At 42.3% G+C, this 16,208-nt stretch overlaps 1 protein-coding gene across 1 annotated transcript in view; it reads right to left on the bottom strand.

Annotated features, from left to right (window-relative positions):
• Positions 1 to 5,986: 5,986 nt before the first annotated feature.
• Positions 5,987 to 16,208, bottom strand: part of SPTLC1 (serine palmitoyltransferase long chain base subunit 1) — a 37,555-nt gene continuing 27,333 nt past the window's right edge. Inside the window, exons 11-15 of the mRNA XM_082242335.1 lie at positions 13,934 to 14,030; positions 12,686 to 12,740; positions 9,775 to 9,892; positions 8,605 to 8,678; positions 5,987 to 7,444 (exon numbers count right to left, since the gene is read on the bottom strand). Of these exons, the coding sequence (XP_082098461.1) occupies positions 7,351 to 7,444; positions 8,605 to 8,678; positions 9,775 to 9,892; positions 12,686 to 12,740; positions 13,934 to 14,030 (438 nt within the window). The 3' untranslated portion in view covers positions 5,987 to 7,350. The remainder of the gene's footprint in view (positions 7,445 to 8,604; positions 8,679 to 9,774; positions 9,893 to 12,685; positions 12,741 to 13,933; positions 14,031 to 16,208) is intronic.

Below are 16,208 nucleotides of genomic sequence, written 5' to 3'. Positions count from 1 at the left end.
GGGCTTGCCAATTAGAAGGTCGGTGGTTCTAATCCACGACGGGGTGAGCTCCCGTTGCTCTGTTCCAGCTCCTGCCAACCTAGCAGTTCGAAACCACACCAGTGTGAGTAGATAAATAGGTACTGCTGTGGTGGGAAGGTAAATGGCATTTTCATGTGCTCTGGTTTCTGTCACGATGTCCCGTTGCGCCAGAAGCGGTTTAGTCCTGCTGGCCACATGACCCAGAAAGCTACCTGTGGACAAACGCCAACTCCCTTGGCCTGAAAGCGAGATGAATGCCTCAACCCCATAGTCACCTTTGACTGGACTTAACCATCCATGTGTCCTTTACCTTTACCTATGGGAAGAAAAACCTTGTTCCTGCTGTTAAAGTGGCTGAATAGTTAGAGACTCTACTATGCATGCCAAAGGTACAATCTTACAAAAACTGACCCATTGGCCATGCTGTCTGGGTCTGATGGGAGTCGGGAGTCCTACAAAATCTTAAAACGGCCCACTTTCATCATCCCTAGAGTATAGATTGAGGCATGCTAACCAGCTCCCAGTACGTTTCGGAGCACAATTCAAAGTGTTGGTGTTGACCTTTAAAGCCCTAAACAGCCTCGGCCCAGTATACCTGAAGGAGCATCTCCACCCCCATCGTTCCACCCAGACACTGAGGTCCAGCTCCGAGGGCCTTCTGCAAGTTCCCTCGCTGCAAGAAGCAAAGCTACAGGGAACCAGGCAGAGGGCCTTCTTGGTAGTGGCGCCTGTCCTATGGAACGCCCTCCCATCAGATGTCAAAGAGATAAGCAACTACCTGACATTTAGAAAACATCTGAAGGCAGGGAAGTTTTTAATGTGTGACATTTAGATGTATTTTTAATCTTTGTTGGAAGCCGCCCAGAGTGGCTGGAGAAACCCAGCCATATGGGCAGGGTACAAATAAATTATCATCATCATCATCATCATCATCATCATCATCTCTGTATCGCTCCCGTTTTAGCTTACCGTATTTTTCTGTGTATTGGATGAGGTTTTTTGACTAGAAAATCATGTTAAAAAACTGGGGTCGTCCAATACATGGATAGTGGCATGGGGGGGGGGGAGACGCCGCTGAGCGCAGGAAGCGATCTGCGGGGCACTGGCTAGTGGCACATAGCTTCCTCCAATGCCGCTGCGCATGTGAAGCACTCTCTGGATCATTTCCCGCATGGGGGAAGGTGCCCTCTGGCCAATTGGCTGGCTGGCTGGAGCGCAACTTCCCTCAATGCTGCTGTGCGAGGGAAACACTCGCTACCTGCGCGCGGGAAATAATCTAGGGAGTGTTTCCTGCCCGCAGCTGCGTGGGGGGAGTGGCTCAACAACTTTGGGCCATCTCCCCTCATTTTCTTGAAATTGAGTCCCCCAAAATAGTGGGGGTCTTATGCATGGGGGCATCTAATAGACAGAAAAGTAAGGTATATGCTGCCTAAATATTTTTTTCTGTTTGGGGTGGGTGGGGTGGCAAAGCAGGGAGCCCCATTCTGCTGCGCTTACAGAATCCAGAGAAGTATGAGCATGCAAAACATTCAAGGTGGTTTACAATCCAAAAGAGAACAATGCCAATACAATATATTAGCTTCTCTTGCCTTTTGGCCCAGAATCTCAAAATAGCAAGTTACAACTATAAAGGTAAAGGGACCCCTGACCATTAGGTCCAGTCGCGGACGACTCTGGGGTTGCGGCGCTCATCTCGCTTTATTGGTCGAGGGAGCCGGCGTACATCTTCCGAGTCATGTGGCCAGCATGACTAAGCCACTTCTGGCGAACCAGAGCAGTGCACGGAAACACCGTTTACCTTCCCGCCAGAGCGGTACCTATTTATCTACTTGCACTTTGACATGCTTTCAAACTGCTAGGTTGGCAGGAGCAGGGTCCGAGCAACAGGAGCTCACACCAGAACGTAAAATACGGCACGCAGCAAAATGAGTCTTACAAACCCTAACCTTAACCCTTATGATTGTGAGAGGTTCTTTATTTCCCATGTTTCTCAATGCCTTCTTTATTTTTATTTTATAATTTTTATTTGGTTTTACAAATTCATTCACACTCATATTCATCTGTAATAAAAAAAAAATTACACAAGATTCTTCTGAATCTCCAGACCTTCCTCCTCCCCTCCATGGGTTCTTTGAATAACTTTTAAACTGCTTAAGTCCATCCAATTTACAGTCCTCCATTGTGTCCAAAATCTATGTATCACTGCAATAGCTATTTAAAACCTGCTAAAGAGTTCAACTGTAAAGTGGTCTGTCAACTATAATATAAATTTGTCCCATTCTTTGTTGAAGTTTTGATCCTCTTGGTTTTCCCAGTTAATCATGCCATCTCTGCATAGTCCAATATTTTCGTCTGTCAATCCACCCCGATAGGTATTATTTCTCTTCTTTTTGGTGTGATGTCCAAGGCAATGTAACAATGGATTTTAACAGTGTAGCACCACTTTCAATCAATGAGAGCAATAAGAGAATGTTGTACCAATTGATTTACATTGAGTGAGGGGCTTCCTCTATAGCATGGGGAAGCTGTAAGCCTCTGACTTAATGTGAAACACCGAGATGGGGAAGGAAGTAGAGGAGTCTACTAAATCTAGCTCTAATGACCAATTTGATTTATTAACGCGGATTTCTGGCTTACTTTTATTGTACATGCTTTGAATGGATCAGTGTCTAGAAGAAACTGGTCATTTTATATATATATATATAACACAGCTTTGGTCCGATCGTCATACATAGGCACTTCCAGACATTTCCTTTTATTGGAGCCCTGAAATTGTTAAGTACACAAATGCTTGGGGTTAACCCTAAATATTTCCTTTGCCAGAGTAGCATTTACGGCTCCTGTACATTTTGTGAATCATCGCAGGATGCACAGCTCGGTTTGCAGTAGCAGCTTCAGAGATCGGCAAACGCCAACACCCCACAGCCCCTTTTGAAGTAATAAAGACCAGATGGGGTGACAAAAAGACAAGACGAAGACAGCCCTCCATTCTTTGCCGCGACCAGGATCACATTTCTAAAGTGCAGAGGAAGTCAAAGCTGTTCCTGCATACCAGCACTCTGAACTCAGTATTCTTGTTGTGTTTTACAGTTCCCAACCACCAAATAAGCTTCAACTGAAAAGGATCAACTTTACTGTTCGAAATCACATTGTTGTTTTCTAAATGTTGCCCTTGATTTAATTTTCAGGCATTGAGGTGGCAAGGAAAAGGAAGCAACTGTACACCAACAGGCAAACTCATTTACTTGTGTAAGGGCTGTTCTGGCACCAGCCTGTTTCAATAAAACATCACTTTTTTAGACATTTCTCTCGTCTAGCTGCTGCTACAAAACTATTAAGGACCAGTATGACAAACCTAGACAGCATCTTAAAAAGCAGCGACATCACCTTGCAGACAAAGGTCCGTATAGTTAAAGCTATGGTTTTCCCGGTAGTGATGTATGGAAGTGAGAGATGGACCATAAAGAAGGCTGATCAGCGAAGAATTGATGCTTTTGAATTATGGTGCTGGAGGAGACTCTTGAGAGTCCCGTGAACTGCCAGAAAATCAAACCTATCCATTCTGAAGGAAATCAGCCCCGAGTGCTCACTGGAAGGACAGATCCTGAAGCTGAGGCGCCAATACTTTGGCCACCTCATGAGAAGACTCCCTGGAAAAGACCCTGATGTTGGGAAAGATGGAGGGGATGACAGAGGACGAGATGGTTGAACAATGTTCTCGAAGCTATCAACATGAGTTTGACCAAACTGCGGGAGGCAGTGGAAGACAGGAGTGCCTGGCGTGCTCTGGTCCATGGGGTCACAAAGAGTCGGACACGACTAAACGACTAAACAACAACAACATATCTGTGGACAGATTGACCTAGGGATATCTTACCATGATGATTTCTTTGAAAATACTTCTAGTCAGGAGCAGGGTGCGAGTGTATTTTTCGCTCTCTTCTCTTAACATCATTTGTGAGAAGGCAACTATGGGTCAGCACATATCCTTAACATTGTTTTTAACAAGCGTGCACACACACAACTTTTCGAGTTCATACACAACACAAACAGTAGACCCTATAATTTTCTCCATCAAAGACCCCAAGGTAAAATATTTTTCATAGGAGAGCAATGTCAAAAAGAAATCTAATTGGGATTTTCATTGTTTTCAGAGAAACCCTCAGCATCCTATGAGGGGTTTGCCACTGAGAATATAGTAATCTAAGCTTCCCTTCAACATAGCCAGTCTGTTCATTATTGATTTTTTCCTCACTGTGTACCCGCAGGAAGTTTGGGGTACACACTCCCACCAAGAATGTACAGCATGCTCTAGGACAGGGGTACCCCAAATGTTGCTGAACTCACACCAGCCCCAGACAGCATGGCCAGCGGCCAGAGATTATGGGAGTTATAGTTTGGCAAACATATTTAGAACCAACCACAGCTTCTTCTGTTCTTCATCTGACAAAGACACTTTAGCATTGTCACGGACATTAAGAATCTAGTATACTTTTGAAATATCAATTTGCCAAGTTAGGTAATGTAATCCCACATTACAAACCTAGAGGCGCAATCAGATGTGGGGACTATTGTGTTAGTTTTCCTGGCTATAAGGCTATCGTTTCTGTCTTGTTTTCTAATGTACACTGCGTGTTGTGATATGGAACTGGTGCTTTTTGACTGATATATACTGGCACCCCTCTCTGCTTCCTTCTGCTAAAGTTGTACACTATTTTGCTCATTTTGTTCAGTAAACATTTACCAAAAAAAACAACAACTTTTTTTTAGCACAAATCAAAAATGGTAACATACCTTGAATGCAAGATCAGGGCTGACTTTCTCTTCCACTTGTGCTTCATGCAGTCTGCACTTTGTCACTTTGGTTTAAAGCAGCACCTATGAGTTTGTCTATATTCTCACACACATATCCTTTCTTTATCAACCCCACCTCAACTCCCACAAAATCATGAAAATTGTAAACAGTTGCAAAACTGGGATGAGGGATATTGCTGATATTGTTTAGGGAAGCTTTTAATGTTTAATAGACTACTGTATTTTAATATTTTGTTGGAAGCCACCCAGAGTGGCTGGGGAAACCCAGCCAGATGGGCGGGGTATAATTAATTAAAATAATAATTACAGGAACTAGCCAATAGGTGCCAGAGACAGATGCAATTTGGCCACACTAGACGCTTGTACAACTCAGTCTCTTACTGCAGGATATTAATATATCCTGCATCCAGGAAAAGGCACTTTCAGACTGCCTCACCATCAGGAAAGCAGAACGCTTTAGCTTTACATTAAAAAAAAATCACAACACAGAAAGTGATGGGGCTGTTTTCATCTAGCATTTATCTGGAAATCCATACCATTATTTTTATTTCTGCCATTTATACACTTTCCAACTGACCATGTCCTCTGGTTGCTTCAGATAACTTTTAAAAAAACAACCCCAATTAATAAACCACATTAATACAATAAAAAATCAATACTAAAACACAGAGCAGCATAAAACCAAAGGCATGAAAACGATGGTGGAAAAGCAGGACACCCTGTCTTAAATGAGAAGTCCCAACCCTTTTCTGATCTCATTTGAAAGAGAACTTGGGAGTCTACAGTCCTGAAAATATTTTCAGTTTACAATTAGCATAACTGTCGGCAGCTGATAAAGTTACACTGGACTACACCACGCTTGGCCACAATCCTGAAACCGCATTTTGAAGAAAACCAGAAATTCATCAACGTAGCAAATTAAGTGGCTTGGGTACAGAAGGCAGCACAGCCTGAAGCATGATGGAAAAATTTATACCTTAAAGTACTGAAAGAGAAGCCTGATACCCACCATGAAGCACTTTAAGCCGATTTAGCCCTATTGAGTTCAGGGACTGTAGCTCAAATCCAATTACTTCCCCCCTTAATGAGATTGTAGCTGATAGAGAAGATGGTGCAGTCGGAATATGAAGAAAGAAGGAGAAAAACAGGATCAAATATATGCTTTTATTTTTTAAAAAAATTATGTGTCAAATAGAGCGCTGGAATATGTAGCAGCAACCAAAAAAGGCACAGGAGTGTAGAACAACCCAGACGTAACAGAAAGTCTTTAAAAAATAGTATTCACCAGAAATCTGAAACACTTATCATGGCAAATTCATTGAAGGGCGTAAGAGGTCCTCCTGACTCCGGGTGGAATACTGAAACTTCTACGGTATCAATGACAAGTCCCTTTTCTGCACATCTTTAGCAGAGACCTGAGTGGTGGTCTCAAGCAAGTAATTGAGAGAAAGAGAGAGAGAGAAAGAGAAAGAGAAAGAGAAAGAGAGAGAGAGAAATTGGAACTTCCTGATTACAGTAGGGATATGTGCCCATGCAACTAAATGTTAAGTATTTCTAATTTATTCATGGTTTTTAAAGGTATTCATGAGTAAACATGGACAATAAACATCATGAGTGAATTAGTTTTCCCTTTAATTTACCAGATTATGGTAAGAGATTGATATTTGTTTTGTTTGCTTGGCGGAAGAAATTCTACCAGCATTTCATCTGTGTGTGCATACAAATTGTACTGTACAATGCTGAACTCAATCCAATGGAGATTGAGACTGAAATTTAACTGAGAGCTCCAATGTGTGCACAGCACTGGCGATCACCGGTATAAAAGTTAAATGCATGGTAAAATCACAGGAAAGGTCAACTTGTATAGAATAAAGGAACTGGAATGAGATAAGACATTTAATGGAAACCGGACAAATAGTTAGAAAAACAGCTCCTTCTGGGAATTTCAAAAACCAAAAGATCTTTAAAAAAAAGTGTACAAAATTCCCACATACCCAGTGTAATAAAAGCTACTTAAGTACATTATTCAAAAGCATAATTCCATAATACCGTTTAACTATCTGGTCTGACAGTAATAGGAACCTGTTTGGGGGAATGTTATTTAAAATAAGAGAGGTTAAATGAAGAACATCGTGTAAGTTTTCTCACCCTTTTCATGTTCATTAGCGTTAAACACAAAACTCTCAAAAATAGCTTGGCTTCTTTTACACATTTAGAGCGCTAGGGAAAGGAATAAGGCCCTTTAAGAACAGAGGTGAAACTCATGTAAAATGCCAGTGATAACAATGATCTCCAATCGAAACAGTACTTATACAGTGAGCAGAGTTTCACATTCCCATATTTGTGACTTTTTGTTGTTGTTTTGGAATGACTCAGTGGAAGTTGAGCTTTCCACTCCGTCAGAAGAGAAAGTCAACGAGCTTGAACCTTGGGAGCACAAGCCAATCCGCCATACAGTAGGAAAACCAGTATTCCCAGTGTTGGGTGAAGAACGAAGACTCAAGTATGCAGGCCTCAATTCAGCACTGACTCGGCAGCTTCCCTGATAAGTGAGGCAGCTTTGTCCAGTTCCGGTTCTGTCTGTTCTACCGTCACTACGACTCGGATGCTGTTAGGGGCAAAAACAGGGTAGTAGGTCAAAGTTGTTGTCTTTTCATTGCACGGCAAAATACGTGCAACCTTACAGCACAAACCAGGCTCTTTAAGCTCTGGAACACTGCTGCCAGTCAGAGAAGACATTATTGACTTAGGCAGATCAGTGGCCTGACTTAGTAAATAAGACATGTACTCAGTCCCCTAATACTTTCCTTTGCCCAGCAATATTTTTTGCTTCACATAACAGTAGTGATAGCTTCCCCTGTCAATTCAATAATATGGATTATGAAGTCTAGATGTGGTGACTGGTATAGTTAGTAGCTAGAAAAGGTACAGCGAGATTATGATGATGTTGTTGTTAATAATAATAATAATAATAATAATAATAATAATAATAATAATAATAATAATAATAATTTATTACTTATATCCCACCCATCTGGCTGGGCTTCGAGTCATTCTGTTGTTTCTAGTGACAACAGAATGTAAGTGACCTTATTCTCCCTCCCCATGCCTGATCTCAAGTAACCGTCAGACAGCATTTTATTAAGGTAAAGGTAAAGGTACCCCTGCCCGTATGGGCCAGTCGTGACCGACTCTAGGGTTGCGCGCTCATCTCGCTCAAGAGGCCGGGAGCCGGCGCTGTCCGAAGACACTTTCTGGGTCACGTGGCCAGCGTAACTAAGCTGCATCTGGCGAGCCAGCACCAGCACCGCACACGGAAACGCCGTTTACCTTCCCGATAGAAAGCGGTCCCTATTTATCTACTTGCACTTAGGGGTGCTTTCGAACTGCTAGGTGGGCAGGAGCTGGGACCGAACGACGGGAGCTCACCCCACCGCGGGGATTTGAACCGCCGACCTTTCGATCAGCAAGTCCCAGGCTCTGTGGTTTAACCTACAGCGCCACCCGCGTCCCAGCATTTTATTAGCTATTCTTAAAAAAACACCCCACATATTCCAGCCCTGAATCCTATTTAGGTATAGATGAGCAAGCCATTGAGGCCAGTCTGCCTGTTCAATAGACGAGCCCATGACTTATAAAACAACAGCGACCTTGAAAATCCAGAGGTTCCAACACAAGCTACGGCATGCTTCTCCACCCACCCATTCTGCCTGCCGTCAGAAGAACACAGTTTTCGTTTAATAGCAAGGTGAGCACGTATTTACGAACCTGGGTGGTGGGAGAAATTTCTCTTCTTTCTCCAAATAGCGAGCCTGGGTTAATGCAATACCTCTGTTCATACACTGAGGAGAGAAACAGCAACATCAGGTGCCATGCTCATGTGTTATCGGACTGTTAAGTAACATGTGATACCCTGCCACAAGGAGCTAAATAAATTTTTAGTCCTGGTTTGTAATCCTGTTCTCTCTCTTCTAGCCATCACCACGGCTGCTCCTTGCTCTACAGGGGCAGTTTAATTGGCCCACAAGCTGCCCCCAAACCGAGCTGCCTGCTCGGCGAGTCCCTGCGCGCTGCGCTAAACTGGTGCAGCATGGCGACTCGCTACCCCGGTGCTGGAAATCGCGTCTGCGCATGTCTAGATGCCAGAAATTGTGTCTGCTCCCCCATCCCAGAACCCAGTAAGCCTTAAAAGTAGGAGAGCAAAGATAGATGGCATGTAGCAGCACCCGTAAAAGTGATGAATGAAGAAATGAGGGAGACAGGGAGTGGAGATTCACTCTGGACAATGCCATTATCCAAGGGCTGGGTTCTACAGACTCTCTCTGTAAATACTGAATAAAAAGCAGACGGTAAGAGACATTTCCTTATCTTCGTATGTTCCTGGGCAACCGACTGGGAGTCGCCTGTCATTGTGGGAGCACACGGCTCAAGAGGCAGGGAATTTAGAGACATTTGTCCAATGCTATCTTGCCCTCAACACCCATCTCCCATAGCGGGTACAATGCTGCCTTTCATATGCCTTATTTCAAAAAGGGACTAATCCCAGATGATTGCTGTAGCAATCTTAGGGTTGCCATATTTCAAAGTGTGAAAATCCTTTCCGGCCAAAGTTGTTGAACTTTCCTTTTCTCTTTTTACAAAAAAACAGTTCTGGAGCTATTTTTAAGGAAATTTGCCCAAATCTACACTTCTGGCATGGGCTGCCATACGTCCGGATTTTCCCAGACGTTAAAGCGATTTCCGCCCGGACACCATTTCCAACGGCCGAATCCCAGCTATGCCCAGGAAACTCCAGGTGTATGGCAACCCTACTTTTCAAATGTAGCCTTGCAACCCAGCACATGGAGGAATTCTAGAAGGAAGTGCAACAGAGACTTCAATACAGAACACCGTTCTTCTCATTGTTAGGCTTTGAGGACTGTAAAAAAGGACTCTTACATAATCAACAATTTCCTTCAGTAGCCTTGCATCATTCTCTCGAGATCCAGTGCTTTCTTCTAAGCGGAGGTGTAATGCTGGAGAAATGGATTGCCCCACTACACGTAGACCAGGAATCCTAAAAAAAAAAAGGTCAACATATCAAAAACGCTGATATGGTCAGCAATCAAATGAAAGAAAAACTGGCAATGTGAATTAGCAGTCACTTTGTAACAATAGTGAACTGAACGGAATGCATTCTTTGCTTTCCTGTAGGATTGCATGACTGAAACAGCCAACCACATGGTCAAGTCAGGAAGGCTGCCCCATCCAATGGAACTCCTTCCTTCCATCCATCCATCCACCCACCCACCCATCCATTCCTATACCAACCCATGATGGATCACAAGCAGAGAGCAGAAGCAAACATCATGCATTATAGCAGGTTGCCTAAGCAGTAGGTGGCCCAGCTGCAGACTACAGGCAAACTTCCCATCTCCCAAACCTTCAATTACTTTTCTTGGCCTCTGGATGTGATAGGACCAATATCCAAATAAACTAATTTGAGAAATGGAACTACTTTCCTACATGGACAGAATCAAATGTTTAACCACAGCAAGAACAGCTTATCAGCACTGGATCAGCCAATTTCTACAGTATCGTCTAGTTCTGCATAACCTGGAGTGTGGATGCCAAAACATCTGGAAACGGCCATGTCAATTCTACCATTTTCTTTCAGCAACTTCCCATCCCACAGCTACATGGGTACTTGTTTTAGATGTTAAACAGCTAGACTCTAGCGTGCCAAAGAGTGTCTAGGAGGAACAAAGCAGAGACAACACTGACTTGATCAAATCTAGAAACCGAGATGACTCATTCGACTTGGGGAGGCAGTTTCAACTCCTGTAAGAGTGCCAGTAGAATCTGCCTAAACTGCACTTCTAAATTAAGAGGTGAGGCACTTCCCTGAACTGTGGAAGAATATATTTTCCTCCAACTAGGTCAGCATAAAAGCCCTGCCAGCCACGAGTTTTTCACTGGGCAAGTGGACAATGCTGTCAATAGGACAAAGATATGCAAAAACAAATTAAGAGTTTTGCTCAATTTAATTTAGAATTTAATCTCTAGAAACATCTCAATTTTCAATTATTCCACATTAAAATTGCTGGAAAGCATCTTGTTAAGAGCCTGAAATCTAATGGAAGGCTATTTACTGGAAGGAAATCAATAACACGAGAGAGAGAAAGAAGCAGTGTTTGGAGATTAATATCATAAAGCACGCAATCATCTAGTCACAAGCAAAATCATGAATGCAACATACAGTTTACGAGGCAGATTTTTATGGAACCATGTGAGAGGCTTGCATGCTGAAGACTTACAAAATAACTTTAGATCATTTATGAAGAACTTAAAAAGCTCAGGTCCCAATACCAATGTTTCACGTCAAATTCTAACAGACAGTTTAAGTTATAAAATGGACCATTAGCAAGTTTCAGAAATGAAGGCAACTAACTGCTACAAAAGGAAAAGGTGCTTTAATAAGAGAAACCGCCTTTGAATGCCAGCCAATTTAAAGCTTTGACATTTGCAGATTTCTCCCCAACCGCACTTTGTCATAAATGTCCTGTACATTTCTAGAGGCTGTTTTAGAAGTCCCAAGTTGATATCCAAGTTCCTTTTGCCACTTACTTAAAATAAACCAACATCTGACTCAAGTACGCATCAAGCTAGAGAAGAACAATAAGCAAAGTGTCAGACAAAGCTCTTCCAGACAAAAGGTCAGTTAATGTTTGTGTTAAGAGAAGAGAGTCTGGCTTTGCTGGTATGGCAACCCTATTCTAAAGGATATTTTACATAGCCAGAGGATGGGGAATTTGGCACAATGAAATGTATGCCTAATGAAAACTTGTGCTACAGAAGATGTGGTAAATGTATGAGGTGATAACTTATATGGAAAAGCTAAGGATAGTATGTAAGATGCACCTGACTACAGAAAAGAGAATTGCAGCGTCGCCTTCAAAAAAGGGAACAGATATCGTGCAACTGCCTAGGGCCAAGGCTCTTTCGTGATTTGAAAGATGTGCTAAACACTGATGTGTTGAAGACGTTCAACACATCAGTGAATTCAGAGAGACTCATCTAAACTTGGATATATTAATTCACAACCTCTTGCGCTAACTAAAGTGAAATGCGCAGAAATTAGTTTTGCACAAGAGGCTCAAACCTGAAGCACCCAAAATCTTGATGCTAGTCTTTGCAAATATTCCTGCATTAATACTTGGGAGTGCTCCAAAGTGAGCCCAGAGCAAAGTCTTGGAAACAGGGTCTCCCACAAGTATCTATTTTCTGCAATGCTGCTGGCCAGCTACATCTTAATTATGACCATATTTACAGACACGGACTACATCTTTGGCATCAATCAAAGACTGTATTCCCTGCTAATAATTCAATGTGCAAGTAAAATAGCTAGGAGTGCCTAGGAACAAAGGCTATTTTACACATGACATGTTTATTTACCCCAGCTATAAAATTTCATATAGCACTATTGGAGGGAGTATGATCTTTTAAACGCATGTCTGATATTGAAATGCCACAGAAAAGAATTTTAAACTGAAGATAAATTACGGCTAAACTGCCCATATTGTATTTCAAGAAATTGTTCCCTGCTTTAACTGTCAAACGCAGTCAAACGCAGAAGCCAGATTTTCTAAAGTAGCTCAAACTTCAACAGAGCTGGGTGGGGGAAAACTCCACTAGGAGGGCCAATCTTACACAATCCTCTATATGCCTATTCAGAAGCAAGCCCTATTCCACTCACTAGGGATTACTCCTGGATAATATGGTATAGGATGTTTGGAAAACTATGGCTTTTTTAGGAGGCATTTTCCGTTCAACGTGGAGTTCAAAGTAAGAAGGCAAAACATTCACTTACCCTTGTAAAGCCTGGTGTATTCGCTTGCATTTTTGTCGTAAAATCTGAAAAATGCCTAGACAAAACAGTTTTAAGTTGGGGTATCTAAAACTGAGCAGCATAAATATAAACAGCTGTTTAAGTCTTGTGCTAGAGTTGCCACTTCTACAAATATGCCTTTCTACCACTCAAGAGGTTACAGGAAATTATACAGAGAAAATAAATGCTTAGCGATACAAACATGGGGCTCCCATGCTACCTTAGACCACGGGGAACAGGCAACAGGCACCATAGAACAGAAGACCACATGGTCAACAGTGGGGCATTTTTGCCTCTTTTAAGTCAAACTCATAAATGAATGAACTTCTCTCAAAGGCAGAGCTGGAGAACTGATAGAGAGCAAAAAGGCTTTCTCTTATCTCAACTTTTGGGTAAACAGAAGTGAAGGATGGTGGCAAAATAGTTCAGGCCTCTAAAGGAGAAATTCTCTTTCCTGGAGGGAGAACAACATAAGCCAGTGGAGGAGGCAAGGCTGAGAGGTGCTCTAACCCCTTGCCACCTAATTATTTCTGCTGTCATTTTTCCTACACCTTTTCCAACTGTAATCCAGTACAACTGGAATTGTGCACAATGTAATAGATATGGCCATTCTGAGATTTACATGATGCCATTATGCTACTAGCTGTTTTCAATTCCCTTCGCAAGGATATCCAACGCTGAATTTGCCTTTTTCTGGCACATTCCGAGTGACTTCTCGACTAGAGAGAAGACTCTTTTTCCTGGTAGCCATTGCTATTGCCATTTATTTTTCTTCTATATTTATATGTGTATCTCTCTATTCAAAAAAATAAAAACTCATGGCATCAACAGAAGAAAAAGAGGAAACACCATGATCATGGATCTGAAGGAGTTCCCTCATCCTTTGCTTACATCACTTTTAATGGAACAAATCACTTATATCATTTGTGGCCCATTCAACGAGCCTGGCAAGATTTCTTAGGAGATTTCTTGGGATTTCACCACTCTCAAAAAACTACAAATTTTCCTACTGCACTATGTACTAGGTGATATAGCACAACTATCCTCCAGAAAACCTAGGCATCATTAAAAAGGAAGAAGGGCTGAGTCAACTATCAAGCATACCAAAATGTGAACTGCAATTCCTACAGTGAACCTACAAGCAATCTCTCATAAGAACAGGAAGTCAAACCCATCTCACAAGTCTGGCAGTTTATGCTAAACAGTTTTCTGCTTTTTTAAAAAAGATACCTGGGTTTTCTTCCATGATATTGAGGCCTTCAATGGCGGCAGCAGCTAAGAGAGGAGGCAGAGAGGCTGAAAAGCAGTACCCTTGACCAGATAATCTCTGGAAAGAAAAAGCAGCATGGAGTGACCACACTTTATATAGATAATTCATTGGTAAACAAGTTGGAATTTATCTGGATGCTTAGTTTGCCCTTGTTCCAAAGACCTAATCTGAAATTATTTCCAACAGTGACATGTGGGCAACACAGCACAGTGGACCAACATACATCTCACCAAGTTATCATTCTTAAGTTTGAAAGCAGTAACAGTAGTACTGTGAGCAGACAGCCTGGATTCTACGGTCACTATCAACATGCAAGACTTCAATTCGGGAAGGTGCTCTTAGCCACCTGCTGCCTTGATGACTCTGTGATCAAGAGGCCATCAGTTCAGAAGTGGAGCAAGTTAACTGGCTCTCAGAATCAGAAGTATCTTTATTTGCATCAACCACTAAGCATAGCAATAAAATAAACTGTACTGAAGATAAGAGGTAAAAACTTAACTATACAAAATACATTTTGAGGTTTACATCAATAATCAAAGAATAGATCTTAATCTTATTGCTCCCACTAAAAACATTGCAGTTTTTGCTGTCTCCTGATCATCTTGATCTGCTAAAAGAAAGGACACAGTAGCAATGGTTGAGCGACCCAGCATGGACAATAATAGAGGGGTAATAAACCTCACTCCTCAAATCTTTATATAATGAGTGCAAGACAGAAGACCATGAGCCACTGACTCAATACTGCCCTCTCCACAAGGACATAATTGTTTCCCCAGCAGGATTTTTCAAAATTGACCCTCAAGTACAGCCAAAGGCAGTATATTCAATCTTGCAAAAGTGAAAGCTCATCTGTATTTTGGAATTGTTAAATTTTGCAAAGAGGGTGCCAAAGTGACTAGGTGGAAAGCAATCATACTGTGGACGAAATTTCCTTGTAGCCAAATTATTCTGTCCCTTGGTATCATATAGGTAAAGGTAAAGGGACCCCTGACCATTAGGTCCAGTCGCGGATGACTCTGGGGTTGCGGCGCTCATCTCACTTTACTGGCCAAGGGAGCCGGCGTACAGCTTCCAGGTCATGTGCCCAGCACGACTAAGCCACTTCTGGAGAACCAGAGCAGCGCACGGAAATGCCATTTACCTTCCCACCGGAGCGGTACCTATTTATCTACTTGCACTGTGTGCTTTCAAACTGCTAGGTTGGCAGGAGAAGGGACCGAGCAACGAGAACTCACCCCGTTACTGGGATTCGAACCCCCGACCTTCTGATTGCCAAGTCCTAGGCTCTGTGGTTTAACCCACAGCACCACCCGTGTCTCTTTCAATATCATATAGGCGCTAATTAAATTATTTGCTTTACTGAAGCCCAGGCTCTCCTTTGCTTTAGGACCTTCACGCCTACTATCAACTACTTCTCCCCAATTCTTCCCCGGTCAGCCACCTTCCTTTATGTATACTGGGCACCAATTCAGCTGCATCCAGTGAAACCTTTGCCCCATTCCGCAGCAATAGCTGCTGATGCTCCTTGTTTGCTGCGGCTCCCTTGGATGGCCATAATAAATAACAAGATGAAAGATGAAAAAATATTTCAGTAATTCCAGTGGCACCTTAAAGATCAACTAAATATAAGCTTTCAAGGTATGAGCTTTCGTGTATAACACACACTTCGTCAGATACTCTGAAGCAGAGGTCGCTTCAGCCTTATAACTGTTGATGACTGTTATGGCAGTTGGTTTCACAGGGAAGGGCAAGGGATTTTTAAAGGGATAGATGACCAAAACTAGCTTTCATGTATATAATGGGACATGAACCCAATATCTCTATTCAGACTAGGTCTCTCCATTGTTTTTAGTTTGGTAATGAGTTGTAATTCAGCAACTTCTCTTTCAAGTGTATTTCTAAAATTCTTTTGCAATAAGACAGCTACTTTAAGATCTTTTATACAATGTCCTGGGAGATTGAAATGTTCACCTACTGGTTCCTCTGATTCCTGATGTCAAATTTATGCCCATTTAGCCTTTGGCATAAAGTTTGTCCTGTTTGTCCAATATAGAGAGCTGAAGGGCAGTGTTGGCATTTGATAGCATATTGGAAGATGAACAAGATGATGTTATTCCCAACTGACAACATGAAGAGGAGATGCTCCCACCAGCCTACCAACATCTGCCAGACTGGCCAAGTGTGACTCCACTCTGTCCAGTACCTGCCTTGGTCACAGTATTCTACTGGAACTCC

This window comes from Podarcis vaucheri (assembly GCF_965113315.1).
Source record: "Podarcis vaucheri genome assembly, contig: SUPER_11_unloc_1, whole genome shotgun sequence".
Lineage (NCBI taxonomy): Eukaryota > Metazoa > Chordata > Lepidosauria > Squamata > Lacertidae > Podarcis > Podarcis vaucheri.
Note: the sequence above shows the minus strand (reverse complement) of the source record. Positions and strands in the feature narration are given on the sequence as shown.